The following is a 20,067-nucleotide window of genomic DNA, read 5'->3' on the forward strand; positions in this document are numbered from 1 at the left end:
CTCCCTGGATCTTGTGTTCTGCAGTGAGGACCATCTCAGTTTTGCGGCTGAAGTTTACAGTCTGCTCATCACTCCATAGAAGAGAGGGGTGGGGTCAGCAGAGTCATTAGCATTTAAAGCAACATGGACTAAAAAACAGCTCACTGAAAACAGAGTTGATTTTGACAGGGTAAAAAAGGTGTTTTTACACTACCATTGAGAAATTTTAACCAAAGTATGTTATAGACTTTTCATTAAGACCCTAAAAAATCATATCAACTCGTGTAAAATGGACATCCGATGACCCCTTTAAGAAAACTTGTATGAATTTGTCAGTTAAGCTAATTAGAGGAACTGATTATTACAGAGATTATACTGGCACATTATTATGTAGAGTATGCCAGGTTTATTTAGAACTGAGGAGAAAGTAAAAGATCTCAAATCCACAAGACTCTATTGTAAGACTCCATTGTCTCATCAGGTTTTAATGAAAAACTAGATTTTTACATTTTCTGAGAAATATCTGAGGGGTATTTGTGCTGTAATGATGATGATTACTTGGTGCCTTAAACCAGTATCTCTGACATTTATGTAATTTCACTGTAAAAACAAATATAGTCATTTCAAAGACTAAAAAATGTTATGGTAAAAACCTGTTGACTGGTTAACAGTATAACTATGGTGAAGACTGTAATAAATGTATCAGGATAAATACTGTTACATTTTCTGTTTTTAGAAAGAGAAAAAGAACAAGAAAAATAAAAAATCCCTCATAAAATGAAATAAAAGTTTATTCTTAGTTTTTTGGGTTACACTTTATTTTAAGGTGTCCTTGTTACAGTGTATTATACATTTAAGTACAGAGTAATATGGATTAACTACATGTACTTACTATATGGTTAGGGTTAGGATTAGGGTTGGTTTAGGGTTGCTTGCTGTAATTATAATAGTAATGTAATATGTAACAGGTTTTTGTAATAGTAATGTAACGTTACCGTGTTTTTGTTATATGTACATAAGTTATGGGTTTTATGTTACATTTTATGTTGCTGAATTAATGTTAACACCAATGACAATAACCATAAAGTTTTATATTTTAATTCTGACAATATAGAGAAGTCCACATCAAAGCTAGGGGGAAGGATATCGTTGGAATCAGTTTCATTTTTTTTCTCCAGCTGATGAACGATAAAAACATTGTCAGCCAATCAGAATCCACCAACTTTAAAGAGCTCAAGCATTTAAAGCAGCAGAGGGATGAGTGGGCGCTTATAACAAACAGAACGTTATAGACCTTATGCGTCAGAGACACCGCCTTTAGAATTTGGTCTTTGAACTTCCGTTTTTTTTTTTTTTGCGGTAGCTCTACAGTATCGCTGGTGAAGTGGATTTACTTATTGTAGAATTAGGCTATGTGCAAAGTTATGTGCACTGTAATGTTCAAAGCAAATGTCGTTAGAGGGGAAGATTTTAAAACGACCGGTTAATTCATAAACTTGTAAGACCTTACCTTCACGCTGTGGAAATACAAACGGAAGACCGAAGACAACGAGAACATCGCTGAAAAGGGGCGGGGCCATATATAAGATCTATGGTGTCTTGGCTTGGACGTTAATAGCTAATTATCGTATAGGTATCGTTATCGTTCTAAGTGTGAACGGGCCTTAATGACATCAGCTTCTCAAATGGTCCCTTTAAATGGCTGGTTCACCTGATAGGCTGCATGTTTCTCTCTCTCTCTCTCCCGGTAAAACCTCTCTGAGACATTCCGCACCCTCCTGAAACTCTTCCACTCACTTTGTCTCAAATTGAAGAGTCTGTCTGAGGAGAGAGAGGGAGAGAGACATAACATAAGCGCATCTCCACTGCGCACAGAGAACCGCTCGTGTATATTTGGTTTCTATGTTTCTTTTATTTGTTCGTAAATATTCTTCCTCTCCAGCCGAACGGATCGATCGACCCCAGTTACCTTAGGTCGCGGATGAAGGATGTGCGCGTGGAGAGCCACTTTCCCTGGATATAAACATGAGACGGGATGTTAGTTAGACGGGCGCCGGTCCAAACCATGGAAACCTGTCGAAAAGGAGTGATTCTGTGTGTGCGAGGATACTGAGACCCGTCATGCGCTGTTATTGACCTTCACTGCGCTTTTTTTTTTTTTTGGGGACATTTGGATCCGTCGGTGTGATTGGAGAGGTCTTCTCTCTCCGCTAGCGCATAAATCTATGGAAAAGCACACATTGGGACATGGATAAACTGATTGAGCCATCTATGGATGTAGTGCCGATGATCAGAGCCCCTGTCTGAGGTGTGTTGGAGGTCTGGTGGTCTTGGGGAGTTCGTGGAATGCGAACGCAACGACGCGTCGCGTCCTCCTTGCCCTGCTGTCCGCGGCGCACAGACGGTAAGCGAAACCCTGAAAGCTCTGAAATAACGCGCAACAGACACAGAGCGCGCATCTCAGGTACTTTCTGTGAATTATAATGTTTTTATTGCAGAGCTCATGCGCGCAATGGTGTATTTACATAAATAAAGTTGCATGTAGAGGACACCGGGGTTAGATGTCACTTTCATTCCACTGAAAAGCCTGTTAGGTTTATTTTTATGAAAGTTATTTTTATAAAAAATCATAAGTCTTGAGTACTAAAAAGATATTAAACATGAACGTTGTTGTCTGGATAAAAGATGCGGTTCATTGAACACACGTTGAACGTTGTCACATGATATGGGGTAAGTTGTCACAATAAGAAGCTGGAGTTTACTGATACTGGATTGCGAAGAATATCTTTAAACAAAAAAGAATGCATTTAAAATGCATTACATGAAATATGATGCATTTTCAGTAACGAAAATTAATCAGTAAATCTATATACATAAATAACGTGTGACAACTTGCCCCAACCTGCCTTGTATGTAAAATACTCTTGTCCTGAAAACAGGTTCAACATTCAAGTCCACCTTCATTATATAGTGAATTGTGTGTTAATTAGTGACTCATGTCTTGATTTATGGCAGTGTGGTTTTAATTAGTCAATAAAAAATTAGGCTTATGAAATTAAATTCTCAAAACAGCAGTAAATAAAAGTAAACAAATAACGTGTGACAACTTGCCCCAACCTGCCTTGTATAATACTCTGGTCCTGAGAACACATTCAATGTTTCAGTTCAAATCTTCATTATATAGTGAATTGTGTCTTAATTATATGTAAATGTGGTTTTAATGTGTTTAGTTGTTCACCCAACAGACATAATAATCATATCATGATATTGGGTTCGTAATTTAGAGAATAAAAGTCACTTAAAAGACTATTTGGGGAAAACCAACACATTAAAAACCTAGCATCTGTACAATCTGACTAGAGAAACTGATATGTAATTGACATACAGACCCTGTGACAACTAGCCCCAATGTTATTTATACATGATATATTGCAATAATAGTCCAAATTTTATGAACATAAGAAATATAAAGACAATACTTAAAAAACAGCTTTTCAAATATATGTAGTGCATTATAATGCTTAGAATAACTGTAAAACTCTGTACTAGTATGAATAGTGTGTATTGGTCTGCTTCAGTCTAGATTCATCATGCTGAGGCAGATGCTGTTGAACTCCACGGCAGCGGCGCGAGACTTCGATCTGATGAGCAGCACACACACGCCGGCGTCTCTGAACGTGTCCCACGGGCCCGTGAGTGTGTCGGCCCTCCTGAAGCCCACGGGCCGCGGGAGCGCCCTGCGAGAGGGAGAGCCTGACAAACCGGACCTGGCCACGTATGTGGTGATGTGTCTGGTGCTCTTCCTGCTGGTCCTCCTCATCGTGTTCTTCATCAACTGTCAGCTGAGGAACTCTTTCTTCGCCTCCATGCCTTACGACCGCTCACTGCGAGAGGCCCGCAGCTCCTACAAATGACCCGCTTGAGCCCCGTCCAGGCAAACTGGTTTGGAAAAGAGATTGATCCCGAACTCACCCATATGATTGATCTGTCTGTATATAATGACTGTTTTGTACTTCTGCACGGCCTTTTCTGTCCATATATGGTTTATCACGAGTCGTGTGCGTTATGTAAGAGATTAGTTTCTTGTACGATGTTAAACCATGATTAAATCTCACATTCATGACCGTCTGTGTCTGGAAAATGTGCTGATATTGATCACGGTTGATAGGATGAGGTTGTGATGAGAAGAAGCAAACATGCAGATCATTTCAGCTCTTCCGCTTTTAATTGAGCACACAGGTACGGCCTGGCGGTTAAAGGAATCATGTCTTCATCCTCTTGTCGTCATTTACTCATCCTTGTGTGTTTTTTTTCAAACACATATGACTTAAACACAAAATTAGAGTTTTAAATGCATTTAAATGAGTTGTATGAAGAACCTTTAAATCTGTTATTTAATATTATTTATATACAATTTTTATTTTGAATATGCTTTTATTTTTATATTTTCAGATTTTACTTTGTTTTTTTTAGCATGTACTTTTCTCCTTTTAAATTGTCTTATTTTTAGATATATTTCAATTTAGCTTTATTTTTATTTTAGTTTTAGTTTTAGAAATTTTAGTACTTCAGCAGATTTAAAAAAAAATAATATTTTATTTCCAAGGAAACATTTCCGATCTTCATTATTCAAATGTTATTTATGCACTAACATAGTATTTTATTACTATTTTAAAGCTTTTATTTTTATATTTTAGTAATTGTTTGTGCTTTTGTTAATTATTTACTTCGTGTTTTTTTTATAGTATTAATATTTTCAATATTTTTTTATTTTTGTTTTCAGTTTACATTTTAATTTGAGTTTTAATCATTTTCGTCATATTTATTTGTTTTTAATTATATTATTTGTTAATGGTTTCAATAAGTTTTTATTTGTATTTACTTTTTTTGTCTTTTGTTGTCTTTTTTTTTTTTGTACTTATTTCAGTTGGTTTCCAAAGCAACATTTCCAGTCTTCATTATTTTAGTATTATTTACATACCATTATAGTATTTATTAATATTTGAAAGCTTTTACTTTTATGTTTTCAGTTTTAATTTAACTGAGTTTTAGTAATTCTGTTTGTGCTTTTGTTAATTAGTTATTTAGTTTTTTAATTTTATAGTATTTATTAATAGTTTTTATAAGCTTTTATTTTGTATATTTTCAGTTTACATTTTAATTTTATTTTTAATGATTTTGTTGTCATTTTTATTTGTTTTAAAAATGATAATATGTATTAATATTTTGAATAAGCTTTTTATATATATATATATATATATATATATAGCTTATGCACTTTGTCATTTTTATAAATTTTTAACAATTATAAATTTTTATTTCTATTCAGCTTTATCTACTTTTTTTTAGTATTAGTCATTTTAATAGATCAACGTATTTTATTTCCAGCAGTTGCCAAATTTAAAAAAAAAAAGTTTTTCATCTAAAAATTCCATCTTAATTTCAATTATTGTTTAATAACAAATATTTTTAATAGTCTTAGTTAACAACACTGGTTTGAGCATTTTTCCACTGAAGAAAGTAAGTCATTTGGGTGAGTAAATGATGCCAGGATTTTAAGTTTAGTGCTGAATTGTTCCTTTAAAGATCTGAGCTAAAGGTTTGAGGTTCTGAGACGTCATTATTGTGTCCTGTGAGACACAGCAGCTAAATGAGTCCAGCAGTAGTTAGTCTGACTTCACCCAGCTGAGCCCGAATCATCTATCGATGTTTGTCTGACAGTTATTATATTCTCCCGAAGTTACGTAAGACGCCAGTGCCAGCAGAGATACAAATCAATCTGATATCTGTCTTAATCCGCATCCGATGCGCCAAAGCCGTGATGACAGACGCAGAGAATCAGGTGCGACTCGATAAGACAGACGCCAGGCCTATAATATGAAACCAAGACAAATGGATGTGTCTCTTTCCTCAAGAGCCTTTCCAAACAGAGACTGAGAGAAACCAATGGCCATGACACAAATATCCAACTGTTTTGAGTTATAATAAGATACAGTTCTCAAAAAAAACAACAAAAAAACACAGATTCTGATCAGTGGCAGTGTGTGTGTGTGTGTGTGTGTGTGAGAGAGAGAGAGAGTTTCTGACCTAGCTACACTTTTGAGGACAACTTCGCTGAAAATGTCCCCAGAACATCTAAAGGGAACTTTCAACTTTCAAAGGGCTTGAAACTCTTAAAACATTTTTATAAAGGGCAGTTGAGAGAAAGCGCTTTACCTTCGGAAAGAAAAGCTTCATTCTCCTCAGGAGCTCACACTAAATAGCACATGAGCTATTTGTTATTTATTTAATATGCAATTTTGCAATATTAACCCTGTTACCTGGTTTATCTAGTTTTATTTTTTTCTAGCAATAAACATTAAATAAATTAAATTTAGAATGGGTTACAGGATACAAGGAACAGCACTGAATTAAACAAGCACTCAGTGGTTTTAGTTTAGAAGAAAAAAAAATCATTTGTTTAATGAATCACATCAACACAAAAATGTTTCAAATTATTTGTTTAAAAACTATTTTAAAGATTTTCCCCGTTTAAATAATTTTAAGTGAAATTAATATATATTATTAATATTATTCATTATTAATATACAGTATATATATATATATATATATATATATATATATATATATATATATATAGTGAAATATTATTTATATTTAAAATAACTGTTTTCTATTGTAATATATTTTAAAATGTAATTTATTTCTGTGATGCAAAGCTTAATTTTCAGCATCAGCCTTCAGATCCGTCAGAAACCATATGCTGATTTGGCATTTTCTTACTATTATCAAGGTTGAAAACAGTTGTGCTGCTTCATATACATTTTTTTTTTTCAGGATTATTTGATAAATAGAAAGTTCAAAAGAACAACATTTATTTGGAATAGAAATCTTTTGTAACTAAAAAACATTACATTCACTAATGATTAACTTAATGGACACACACACACACACACACACACAGACACACATACATATATATAGACCCCAAGCTTGTTTATGATTATTAATCTGATTTTAATAATTGGATACAGTTGAAAAGTTCAAGAAACAGACGTTTGATCTGTTCAAAACAAGCTACTGTTTATTCAGTATTAATTATTTCTGAGTTCATTTTACCTATTCAGTATTTCCCATCGGCTATTTGTGCTTTTATTCATTAAAAAGAAAAAAAACCTAAACAATTGTACACCAATTTGTACTGAATTCAACGTCATAAACACACTTTGTTTCCCTGTTCTCAACAGAGAAACTGCTTCCTAACAAGACTAACTAATATTTCTAAAAATGTATGGCGTTAGTCTGGGGGTTAATCTGCAGTCATAAAGACAATAGAAGTGTCTGTGTGTGAAAAGCCCTGCATGACAGAGAATGTCCTCATTACTTCACAACAATCCATCATTACCATACATTATGTCAGTCCGGGGCCCTTCAGTGTCACAGGCCCCTGATATTTATTTGGGTTTTTTGCACGTTGGTGGGATTTAAACGAGAGTTTGGGTAAATTGGAGTGTGTGCAGATGATAATGACTCAGTGTGAAACTGGGTTGGCTTGAGTCAGCACATTCACAAAGAAACACGCCGTGACTGACTGACTGAGGACAATATCAGACTGATTTCTGCAGAGCTGGAGGAAATATTCTGCATTCGCTTAAAGAGAGAAATGGATGCACAGACTATCTGCAAAGAGCTTTTCTTTTCTTTTTTGTCTCTTTATGACACACACCCATAACCATCCGAGGCCTGTTAATTACACACACCACTGAATAACAATGATTTAGTCAACTGTCAGCAGCTTCTCTCCGGTGTTCCTGAAGTCTGCCATTAAACTTAATGACATTGGAAAGATGAGTAAAATGCAACGGCTCTTAATGTGCCTTAACCAGCATGAATTCATCAGGATCCGTTCTGCTTTTACCTGTTAATGGGACAAATCAGAAACGAGTAGGCGAGTCTAAATGAAGTTTTCCTGCCTTTTAAACCGCATGAATGTGCTTTGAAACACACAAACACGCAGCGGCGGATCAACTTCTTACCAGCAGGTGGCGCGCTTCGCTTAGAAATAAAATAAAGGCTTGTGAGAAAGAAATCTATTTTTAATTTAATTTAATTTAATTTAATTTAATTTAATTTAATTTAATTTAATTTAATTTAATTTAATTTAATTTAATTTAATTTAATTTAATTTAATTTAATTTAATTTAATTTAATTTATTTTTAGATCATGTAAAAGAAAATGCTAAATTACATTATATGCACTATATGCCATGAGAAATAAAAATAAAAAGAGAAAATAAATTATAATTTGAATTAAAAAGTTATTAATTCATTCCTATATACAGTTTTAAATTTAAATGCACTCTTCTGTAGATAATATATGCCCCCATTAGATTTTTCTTTTCTATAGGCCTAATGTATAAAACAAGAATGGCCATTTTCTAAGAAATATCAGGGACATATGACATAACCTTTTCTCATAAGTTTGTTCTTACAATAGTTTAAATCCATCTTCAGTTTAAAGGTCAAAGTCAGACTGTATAAAAATTATCTTCTGCTCACCAAGACTGCTTTTTTTTATATATATATATATATATATATATATATATATATATATATATATATATATATATATATATATATTAAAAATACAATTTCAGAAAATTATATTGTGAAATATTATTACAATTTCAAATAACTGTTTTCTATTTCAATATATTTTAAAATGTAATTTATTCCTATGATTAATATTTATTAATCATTAATACTCCAGTCTTCAGTGTCACAAGATCCTTCAGAAATCATTCTAATATGCTGATTTACTGCTCAAGAAACATTTCTGATCATTATCAATGTTGAAAACGGTTGTGCTGCTTCATATTTTTGTGGAAACAGTCATACATTTTATTTTTCAGAATTCTTTGATGAATAGAAAGTTCAAAAGAACAGCATTTATTTGAAATCGAAATCTTTTGTAACATTAATGTTTACTGTCACTTTAAACCAATTTAATGCATGCTTACTGAATAAAGGTATTAAAGTCTTACTGACCCCAAAACTTTTGAATGCTTTTCTTTTTAACGATTATTTAATGAAAATTCAAAAGAAAAATATTTCTTACATTATAAATGTCTTTACTGTCCCTTTTGGTTAATTAAATGCATCCTTACTGAATAGAAGTATTACTTAATTGTAAATAATAAACTTTTTTACTATTTAAAAAAAGATGTTATCACAGCTGAATCAGCGTAAAATCCTTATTGATAAGTCAGTTTTAACATCTGAATAATCCATTATGAGGATAGCTATATGTATCACACAATGCATGACAATCTTTAACTTTTTAAAGCCATTTTAATTCATATTTTAGATGACTGACACGTGAGGGGTCTGTAGGGGTCAGTGTTTGTCTACCTGTGTGAGATACACTCAGGTGTGTGTCTGTGCGCATGTTGGCTCCGCCCATCTGACCTGCCCAGCACACACAGGAAGAGAGAAAGAGAGAAAGCGGAAAACTTCAGCTGATCTCCTCATGGCTCTTCTCACGGTCTGAGGACTTTATCATGACGCGCCAGGACTTTATATCAATCATCAGAGGAATTCATGACAGCTATATAGATTGACAGCGTGGATCTTTAGGTGTAGAGACTTTAACGGGTAGTTTGTTTATTCGCGATCGAGACAAACTTGCGCCAAAACGCTCGTGCGGACGCGGAGACTTGTGCGCGGAGATCAGCGCGGGCGCGTATTGAGTCGCGAAAGGTCCGAGACCAGCACACATCGGTGATCCGGACTTCAGGGTTCAAACTTCCCTCCTTTTCCTTTGTGCCGGAGGACGAGCGCAGGCCGGCGGCGCGCAGTAGCACCAGGCCGCGGGTTAAGACGCCCTGAGCGGGCGTTCGAGGAATAGAAGTGATTTTACAGCACAAAAATGGATCCAAACTCAGCATCTGCTGGTGCTCCCAAAAGTGGGAAAGACAAGGAGAAGAAAAGCAAGAAGAATTATGAAGACGGAGACGGAAAGAAGAAGTTTGTAAGTGTTTGGTGCTCTTATTGTGCTTCTGTCAGTAGGCTACTGTAGTGAAGCGTCCAGGGTGTTTGTAAAGAGATGTATGCTTGAACCAAGCTGTTTACTGAACTCCGAGATGTTTGAATTCACATTTCCTACATGAAATCATGAAGCTCTGATCAGTTTGAGAAGTTTTGCAGCTCGCTCGCTACGTGCTTCGACTTCTCTGAAGAGGAAGTCGAGTGTGAAGTGTGTTTTGAAGCATCACTGTTCCTTCAAAGGGTTACAATTATCAGGAAGGGACTCTAGTATTACTGAACGTCTTTCAATTCAGGAAACATTTAAACGCCCACTTTTCTTGTTGGATAGCTGTCACCTCTGATAGTAACACATAAAGTATGTTTTTAGACAGTGGAAATACTATGGAGTTTCGTGTAAAAATCATACTTTGAAATAAACTATTCTACCGCGACATACAACATTGTTTCACTGCGAAATGAAACGTTGTTTCAGTATGAAGCGCTGACTTTACATTCTGACTGTAATAACGTTCTGTTTCGAGGTGTAACATTGTTTTAAAGCGGTTCCAGCGTAACATAGTTCCATTGTGGCTTGCGTGCTGTCACTCGCAGAGCGGCATCGATTACAGAACAGATTAAGTAAGAGGAATGTTATTGCCTTTGGGTAAATACCACTCGGAAGTTGTGGAACTGGAAAAGCGCGAACGAGAGGGAATTCTGTGACGTCATAAAGGAGTTCTGGAGCTCGGGTGTTTGGAGGGCATTCGCTTCAAGACTCAAGCCACGCCCACCCGTGTCTCTCCAGCTGCACTGTGCATACTGCACACTGTGTAGGGTCTGAACTTCCAGTTTGCCTTCCCTCGCATCCACATATGTGTAGCCCGTATGTATACTTTTGTAAAAAGTATGAGGAGGCAACCATAAGTTGTTCCTTCACGTTTTTTTTTAGTGCTTCATAGCTTGAAAAACTTACTGGTCAAAGTACAGTGCGGTATGTAAAGGAATGTAAATTATATTACGCACCTGATAGTACACCGTATCAGAGATTGTGAAGAAACTTCATTAAATTAAAGAGAGAGTTCAGGCAAAAAATGAAAATTTGCTCACCCTCAGGCCATCCAAGATGTAGATGAGTTTGTTTCTTCATGGGAACCGATATTGAGAAATTTAGCATTACTTGCTCACTAATAGATCCTCTGCAGTGAATGGGTGCCGTCAGAATGAGAGTCCAAACATTAATCCACACCACTCCAGTCTATCAGTTAACATCTTGTGAAGTGAAAAGCTGCATGTTTGTAGGAAACAAATCCATCATGAAGGTATTTTAACTTTAAAGTGTCGCTTTTGACCCAAATATGATCCGTAATAACACTTCCTTCAGTGCAAAAGTCGCCTTGTCTGACTCGGTAGAGAAATATGCACAGAGAAAACACCATTTAAATGCAAAAACAGTTTAAGACTGGATTTGTTTTCTTGCAAACACAATGTGTTAATCGATGGAGTGGTGTACATTAGTTGTGGATTATAATAATGTTTTTATCAGCTGTTTGGACTCTCATTCTGACGGCACCCATTCACTGCAGAGGATCCATTGGTGAGCTAGTGATGTAATGCTACATTTCTCCAAATCTGTTCCCATGAAGAAACAAACTCATCAACATCTCGGGTGGCCTGAGGAAGAGTACATTTTCATTTTTGAGTGAACTATTCTTTTATTTGGAGAAATCAGCCAGGTTTTCATCACATATGGAAATGGAAGGTCAAGCTGAGTGAATTGTATTGCATGAGACCCCATATCTTGGCAGATGTAGTGGGATATTTTATGCAGAATATAGTAAGATGGTACCATGCTAATCCAAACAATCCTTCGTTCTGATGGAAAACTGATATTGCATCATTAGACAGTGTTTCCATAGAGTCCCAAACACACTCGGTGTGTTGTAGTGAAACTCTAGACACTGATGTGAGGAAACCGTAAACCATCACTGTATGTGTGAACACGTGGGGTCTCTGTCTGGTAGAAGCAGAGTGCTTTTTTCTACCATAATTACCACCAAAACACCATACCATTATACATTAACCCTATAAAGTCTACTATGTTGCATTTGATACTCAAATTTCTAAGGCCTCTAAATGATCAACATGATCAAAACTTTGCTGTTAAAGCTGTTGCACACAATCTACTTTTTTAGCACGTAAAAGGTCTTTTAGTTTAATTGTACAGAGGTCCACCTTCAGCTCGTACTTCACGTGTCTTTCTGCTGTGAAATCTTTGCTGATTTTTATCAAGAAAACATACAAATACCTTTTATGTAGTTAGTGATATTTCAAGACGAACACTTACTGGACTGAAGCGATGTAGCTTTACTCGATTATGCAGACATCATTTTATAGAAAGATCATGAGTATGATCATCGGGCTTTTGAGGAACGTTTATTTGTTCATCTCTCAATCATCAATATTGCATTGCATTATGTTTTGATCATCAAGCTAAGCATTTATGTCTTCTTACTTAGACATATTATTAGATATACAGTGTGATGATTGATATTTATATTGTTTTATGTAAGTATCTGTTATACTGTTATAAAGATTTCATTGATTTACATGACAATCACAATTTCATCTTACTTTCTGTAAATAGCATCTGCACCAAATTGCATATTTTTGCTCAGTTTGCGTCTCTGAATAAAACTGAGCTGTTTTTTTCTCTGTATTCTCACAATATCATTCTATATGAGCCATAAAAGCCTGATGTATCAAATATGATACGCAACAAAACCTAAAAAAAAAAAAGAGAATATTTTAATTATTTAATTATAAAGAGTTTTGTCTTAAGCTTCACTAAACTGTTCCTCAGAAAAATTTGGGTAAAAATAAAATATAATTTCTGAAAAAGTGGAATTTGGGACAAATAATATGGAAATTAGGGGAAGAAATTTAACCAATAAGGTAGAGCTGCACGATTCTGGATAAATTGAGAATCACGATTTTTTTTTTGTCTCGAATTGAGAACACGATTCTCCCACGATTCTGAACTAAACAAAATAATGTGTGACAAAATATTATTGCTGCAGTCTATTTAAAAGTGTTTAATTAATTTGAATGAATTACTAAACACACACATATATATATATATATATATATATCTTCAACATATATTAAATACACCAATTTTTAATATTAAAATTTAGAAAAAAATGGTTTGAATGAATTATTCATTGACTCACTCATAAATACTTCGCTTGTTTTATTTATTAATGGATTAATCAGCGTTTTTGAACAAATCTCTTGAAAAAAGATTTTTAACAGTCACTAGGTGGCAATACAATGCAATCGACACATTATTTGAAGTGCCAGTTACTTTCAAAAGGGGATTAACTCTTTTGATCGCTACCATAGACATCAATGACTACGTTTACATGCGCACGAATAATGTAAGGACTTAATCGCATTATGATGTTTGCATGTCAAGAGCAAAGCTCTTCACTCCCATTTACATGCAATTTCCATTATTCTTATTATTCGCGAGTTGTACTTTTTTTTTAATTTATTTTTTATTTTTTTACTGCCTCACGTACCCCACTGCACAGCACAAATGATGGACTCAGAAAGAGCGGGTGTGGTACTGGCCGCTGTTTTAATTTATTTAAGTCTAATGCAAAACACTTTTGTATGGTTGTATTCCATGCTTTGGCGCCATAGAAATGTGACGGCAATTCGTTTGCTTATGCTGCCGTCGCGTTCTGCTCGCCGTTTCTGGATGAGGGTAAGGAACAGAGACTGGTGGCAGCGAGTTGTTTTCCCGAGAAATGCGATGCTTTCTTCCCCGCCATCATTTCTAATCTGCCTATTATTACAGGCGTCGCGTCATTCATGTCACGAGCGCATGCGCACTTTGGTCAGAGCGGCAATAGGCTACTGCGATTAAGGTGTTTACATGCCTGTACATTTCGATTAAAATCGGTGTACTATGTTAATACGTTTATGCTTGCTCCAATTATGAGCTTAATCGCATTATTTTGAATCGAAGTATTGCGTTTACATGAGAAGTTTAAATCGCAATATTGCCAAAATCTCATCTCATTAAGAGGGTGCATGTAAACGCTAATGTTTATATATGAACTGCAAACTTTCATCCCAGTATTTCTGTGCTAATATGAATGACTATAAGACAGAAATAATACTGTGCAGTTGAAAAGACTGTTTGTGAAGCTGTTTCTTACCCAAACATGTTAAATGTCTGCTCTCTGTGTCAGTGGCAGCGCGAACGCAGATTTGAACGTTGTATGATTTTTTTTCAAAGGTTTAAGACACGGGCGAATCGTTATCATTAAAAAATGAGATCGTGTGGGTGTTTGAATCGAGATCGCGATCTTTTAACGATTAATCGTGCAGCTCTACAAAAAGGCCAAGTTTACACTAGTGCGTTTTTGTTTTAAAACTAGTGCTGTCAAACGATCAATCGCATCCAAAATAAGTTTTTGTTTACATTATGTATGTGTACTGTTCATTTATTATGTGTGTATATATATATATATATATAAATACACACACATGCAGTATATGTTTTGAAAATATTTACATGTTAATATATTTATATTATTATATTATATATAAATATAGTCAATATATAAACATAACATAGTTTTCTTAAATATATACATGCACGTGTTTGTATTTATATATACATAATAATAAATAATAAACAAAAACTTTAATTTTGGATGCGATTAATCGTTTGACAGCACTATTTAAAATGCATAACTTTTGCTATGGTTAGGCCTGTCGCATTTGACATCTAAATAATAGGGTATCTATCTATGCATGCATATCTATGGTTGTACCTGCATGAATGGTCATGTGACATTCGTTTTTGGTTGTGTAGTGTGGACAGAGATAGTTTCTGAAACGTAGTAAAAACACCAGTGTAGACGAGGACCGTTTTAGTTTTAAAATGCCATTTTAAAACAAAAATGCACTAGTGTAAACAGGGCCTAAGTAGATGCTCTTCTCAAAGCTGAGTTTGAATTTTAAGAGGCCTTGTGTTGCAACTGGAGTTTAGATGATTTAAAGTCTGCTCTGATAGTTCAGTGTTTAGCTCTCTTGTGTTTATTTTGCATCGATTGTAGCCCTGAAAGGTCTTAAAGTCCAGATTTTCAATTTCCATCTTAGTGAAGTCATGCTCAGGCGTGTGCTCAGTAGTGTGGAACGGGTTTGTGCTTGGGGTCTGGAGCCGAACGTCCTTGTCTCTCATCTGCCCTCTCAATGGTTTCATACTCCCCCTTCAGCAAGGACGTCAAACACACACACACTTACCGCTGGTGTTTTCCTATAAAGAACAGAAGGTCGTGTTTTAGTACGGAAGTCATTTCTGTGAGGGAGATTGGATCAGTGGCTGAATGTCCGCAGGTCGCCGCTTACATTTGTCCCCTGCTGAGAGACACCGCTGTCCAGCGTCTCTGTTTGATGATGTCATATCCTCTTCCCCTGCCTTTACCTGCTTTATGTCTACAGATCGTCCCCAGAGATCATAAGTACACGATTTGGATTTTGTTGTTTAGAGAGCAAACAGTCTTTCGCGTCATGCATGACCCCTCAGTGTCCTCTCATGTGTGTTAGACTCGTGATCTGCGTTGATCTCGGTAGGGCGTCTGACTCTGAAGCGGAGTAGGTTTTCATTAAAAGTAAAGAAAATGTAAGTGACGGCTGTGTTTGCACAACAGGACATGTTTAGTGTTACATTCTCATTGTCTAGGTCATGACTTGTGCGTTATCAGAAAACTAAAAATAACTCCACATTGTCAAAGAATAACACACATTTGTGACCCTGGACCACAACACCAGTCATAAGGGTCAATTTTCTGAAATTGAGATTTATACATCATCTGAAAGCTGAATAAATAAGCTTTCCATCGACGTATGGTTTGTATAATATTTGGCCGAGATACAACTATTTGAAAATCTGGAATCTGAGGATGCAAAAAAATCTAAATATTAAGAAAATCGCCTTTAAAGTTGTCCAAATGAAGTTCTTAGCAATGCATATTACTAATCAAAAATTAAGTTTTGATATATATACCGTAGGACATTAACAAAATATATTCATGGGACATGATTTTGACTTAATATCCTAATGATTTTTGGCATAAAAGAAAAATCAGTTTTGACCCATACAATGTATTGTTAGCTATTGCTACAAATATACCCGTGCTATATAAGTTATGACTGGTTTTGTGGTGCAGGGTCACATTTAAGCATTCAAAAGTTTGGGGTCAGTAAGACTTTAATACTTTTATTCAGTAAGAGTGCATTAAATTGGTTTAAAGTGACAGTAAACATTAATGTTACAAAAGATTTCGATTTCAAATAAATGCTGTTCTTTTGAACTTTCTATTCATCAAAGAATTCTGAAAAATAAAATGTATGACTGTTTCCACAAAAATATGAAGCAGCACAACCGTTTTCAACATTGATAATAATCAGAAATGTTTCTTGAGCAGTAAATCAGCATATTAGATTAATTTCTGATGGATCATGTGACACTGAAGACTGGAGTCATGATGCTGAAAATTCAGCTTTGCATCACAGGAGTGAATTACATTTTACAATATATTCAAATAGAAAACAGCCTAGAATAGAAATAGAAAAATAGAAACCTTTTAGGTTTTAGGACAACTTTGATGAAAGGTTTTGACCCACTTCAGATATTGACCTGTTATCGGCAAAAAATATAATTTTCAGATGTAGCTACAAATAGTAAATAACTATAAATATGTAAATTATATTACGCACTAATGCATCCAGTTTTTCTCTTCACTGACGGATGTCTCCTGACAGCTGTAATGCTGCTCATCCTGACGGTGCTCATGGTTTGTTCCAGAACGTTCCACTGAGGAATATCGACTCACTGAGCTGTAGGTTTGTGTGTAAACACCTCACTAATGCGACATGAGTCTCTTGCGAGGTTTGTGTCCCACAGCTCAGTGTCTCTGGTAGGTGTAGCTGAGTTTGCCCTCTCAGGACAGACTGAAGCTCACAACATTCACTTCTGCAGCTTACAGAGGTGCTAACGCTGATGTTTGAGACTGGTCTCACGTGTATTTGAAAGGTCAGGTGGAAAACTGCATCACATTGCATGCACCGCTGCACACATCTATCAGACATGACAGAACTCAAACCCTGAGCTCATGTGCCAAACTAAGACTTTACCTGCCAACGTTTCAAATTATTTATATTATTGCAACTATATTGTTTTTATGTAAAAATGCAACAGTTCAAAAATGTAGGGTCAGTAAAAATGTAAATATTTTGAAGAAGACTCCAAAAACTGAATTATTTGATCAAAATACAGAAAAACAATAATATTATTGTTTTTCTGTATTTTTTATCAAATAATTCAGTTTTTGGAGTCTTCTTTCGAAAATATTTACATTTTTTACTGACCCTACATTTTTAACCATGATTATTTAATATTCTATTCTTTTTTTACTTTGTTTTTTAATATTCTATTATTATTTTGTTTTACTTTATTTATTATGTGTATAATAATAATAATAATAATAATTATTATTATTATTATTATACAAATAATAAATAAATAACAAAGTAAAATACAATACTATATATTTTTAATTTAAACTACCTGGTTTCTATCTGAATATAAGTGGATTTTAAGTGGATCAAAAAAATAATTATCAAAGTTGTTCTAATAAGACAATAACACATTTTGGTTTTAGGACAACTTTGATGAAAGGTTTTGATCCACTTCAAATGTTAACTAGTATATCAGATGTGCTCAAACATTAGCCACATTTAAATCCAGACTCAAAACTCATCTGTTTAGCTGTGCATTTGTTGAATGAGCACTGTGCTACATCCGAACTGATTGCACTATGTATAATCATTTTCTATTCTTAAATGTTTTATTTTTTTTTAAATCAATTTTTAAATCACTTTGTTTTTATTGTGATTATTATTATTTTTATTATTTTTAATGACGATTTCACTTCCTTTTATGTAAAGCACTTTGAATTACTACTGTGTATGAAATGTGCTATATAAATAACCTTGCCTTGCCTTGCCTAGTATATACTTACTAGTATATATTACTCCAGTCTTCAGTGTCACATGATTCTTCAGAAATCATTCTAATATGCTGATTTGCTGCTCAAAAAAACATTTATGATTATCAATATTGAAAACAGTCATGCTGCTTCATATTTTTGTAGAAACTGATAATTTTTATTATTTTTTTCCCCAGGATTTTTTTGTAATGAATAGAAAGTTTAAAAAACAGCATTTATTTGAAATATAAATCTCTTGTAACATTTTAAATGTCTTTATTAAATGTCTATAAATTGTTATCAGTTTAATGCATCCTTGTTGCTGAATAAAAATAATTAATTTCTTAAAAAAACAAAAGTTGCTAAAAAAATTTTATTATATAATATTTAGAATATATAACAATTGTGTGTGTGTGTGTATGTATGTGTATATATATATATATATATGTATATATAACTCTTCTACTGCATGGATTTATTTGTGTCTGGGATGTGAATGGTTAACTTTGAGTATTTACAGTTTACTTTAATGCTGACAGACAGCATAGTCACTGCCTGATGCTGAAGATAAGAAACGCTCAAACAGACTCAATTCAACAGGATTCACTGCCTCCAATTTCTGATAACAATCAAACCAGTCACACGGACTGACAGAAGCTACCATAGCCTGTCTGTCCAGGTGATGGAGGAGAGACATTTTGAGGGTGTTTTCTTAAGAAATCTGAGTGTTGAACAATAATCCCGTATCCCTCTATCCGACAGCGAAGCTCTGACGTCCAGCAAAACATGACTGCTGATTCAGAGCTGTTTGAATCCGTTTACGTGTCTGCTTGCGAGCGTTTACCTCACATGCCAGAGCACAAGAAGAGAAAGAGCTCTTATTCTTAGAAGAATAAGTGTTTGTAGCTCTTTAAAATCAGATCACATTCTCAGACGTCACATGATGTAATTGAGATGCAGTCTGGGAAACGCCTCTGAACCCCTCCGCTCATAAAACAATGCATTTCATAGAAGCATGTGCTTTAGGAACGCAGGGCCTCTACATTCACTTTATGATGGAAAGAAACTTCTTTTAGTCATTATTAGTGCAGTTTGCCAAGGCAAGGTATTGCTCGTGTTTAGTTAGTTGACAGGAAGTGCAGCTGAGGTGATTGAGCCACGCAATGTTGAGAGAAAGAGAGATTCAGGGGAAACGGAAGTACAGAAATGAACTGAAAGTAAATGTTGAAGAAAATATGAAATTTGTAGAAATGTAAGGAAGGGAGAATATAAACTAGAGTGTTTTGTTGGTGACTTTCTTCTCTTGATAACTTTGTAGAGTATACATAAAAACACAAACAAAAGTTTGGGGTCGGTAAGATGTTTTTTTTAATGTCTGTGAAAGAGGTCTCTTCTGTTCACTGAGCCTGCATTTATTTGATTAACTATATATGAGATATAGTAATATTGTTAAATATAATTGCAATTTAAAATAACTGTTTTCTGTTTTAATTGATTTTAAAATGTAAATTATTCCTCTGAAGTTGAATTTTTCAGCATCATTACTCCAGTCTTCAGTGTCACGTGAAACATTTATTATTATTATTATTATTATTATTATCAATGTTGAAAACAGTTGTGCTGCTGCATATTTAATTTTTCAGGATTCTCTGAATAAAAAGTTCAAAAGAACATTTGTTTGAATTATACTTTTGATCAATTTAATGCATCCTTGCTGAATAAAAGCATTAATTTAAAAAAAAAGGATGGATGGATGATAAATGGATAGATAGGATTGATAGAGATGGATGGACAGATCGATGGATGGACAGATCGATGGATGGACCGATCGATGGCTTGTTTGATAGATGGATGGATAAGTTGATAGATAGATAGATAGATAGACTCTAAAAATAAATGGTGCTATATAGCACTAAAAGTGGTTCTTTGGCTCGTAATCATAGGGGAACCACTATTGGTGCTGTATAGCACCAAATCTTGGTGCTTCAGTGGTTCT

At 34.6% G+C, this 20,067-nt stretch overlaps 2 protein-coding genes across 4 annotated transcripts in view; both read left to right on the top strand.

Moving 5' to 3' along the window:
* The first annotated feature begins 1,367 nt into the window (after positions 1 to 1,367).
* Positions 1,368 to 4,286, top strand: LOC131553642 (small integral membrane protein 32-like). Of its 2 annotated transcripts, none has more exons than XM_058798449.1 (2): positions 1,368 to 2,443; positions 3,558 to 4,286. In XM_058798449.1, the coding sequence occupies exon 2, from the start codon at positions 3,570 to 3,572 to the stop codon at positions 3,891 to 3,893; it is 324 nt and encodes a 107-aa protein (XP_058654432.1). In that variant the 5' UTR covers positions 1,368 to 2,443; positions 3,558 to 3,569; the 3' UTR covers positions 3,894 to 4,286. The 2 variants fall into 2 exon arrangements, with proteins under 2 accessions (XP_058654432.1, XP_058654431.1); XM_058798448.1 differs by having other exon boundaries at positions 1,374 to 2,383.
* A 5,154-nt stretch (positions 4,287 to 9,440) lies between these two features.
* LOC131552854 (protein diaphanous homolog 1) overlaps positions 9,441 to 20,067 on the top strand; it is a 114,197-nt gene continuing 103,570 nt past the window's right edge. For both annotated transcript variants that reach the window (XM_058796986.1, XM_058796987.1), the window contains exon 1: positions 9,441 to 10,009. In XM_058796986.1, coding sequence (XP_058652969.1) covers positions 9,908 to 10,009 — 102 coding nt within the window. In that variant the 5' untranslated portion in view covers positions 9,441 to 9,907. The remainder of the gene's footprint in view (positions 10,010 to 20,067) is intronic.

Source organism: Onychostoma macrolepis, chromosome 14, assembly GCF_012432095.1.
Source record: "Onychostoma macrolepis isolate SWU-2019 chromosome 14, ASM1243209v1, whole genome shotgun sequence".
NCBI classification, from domain to species: Eukaryota; Metazoa; Chordata; class Actinopteri; order Cypriniformes; family Cyprinidae; genus Onychostoma; species Onychostoma macrolepis.

Bases quoted from the DNA above. Each gene is read 5' to 3' on its own strand.
- LOC131553642 (XM_058798449.1), top strand. From the start codon at position 3,570: ATGCTGAGGCAGATGCTGTTGAACTCCACGGCAGCGGCGCGAGACTTC.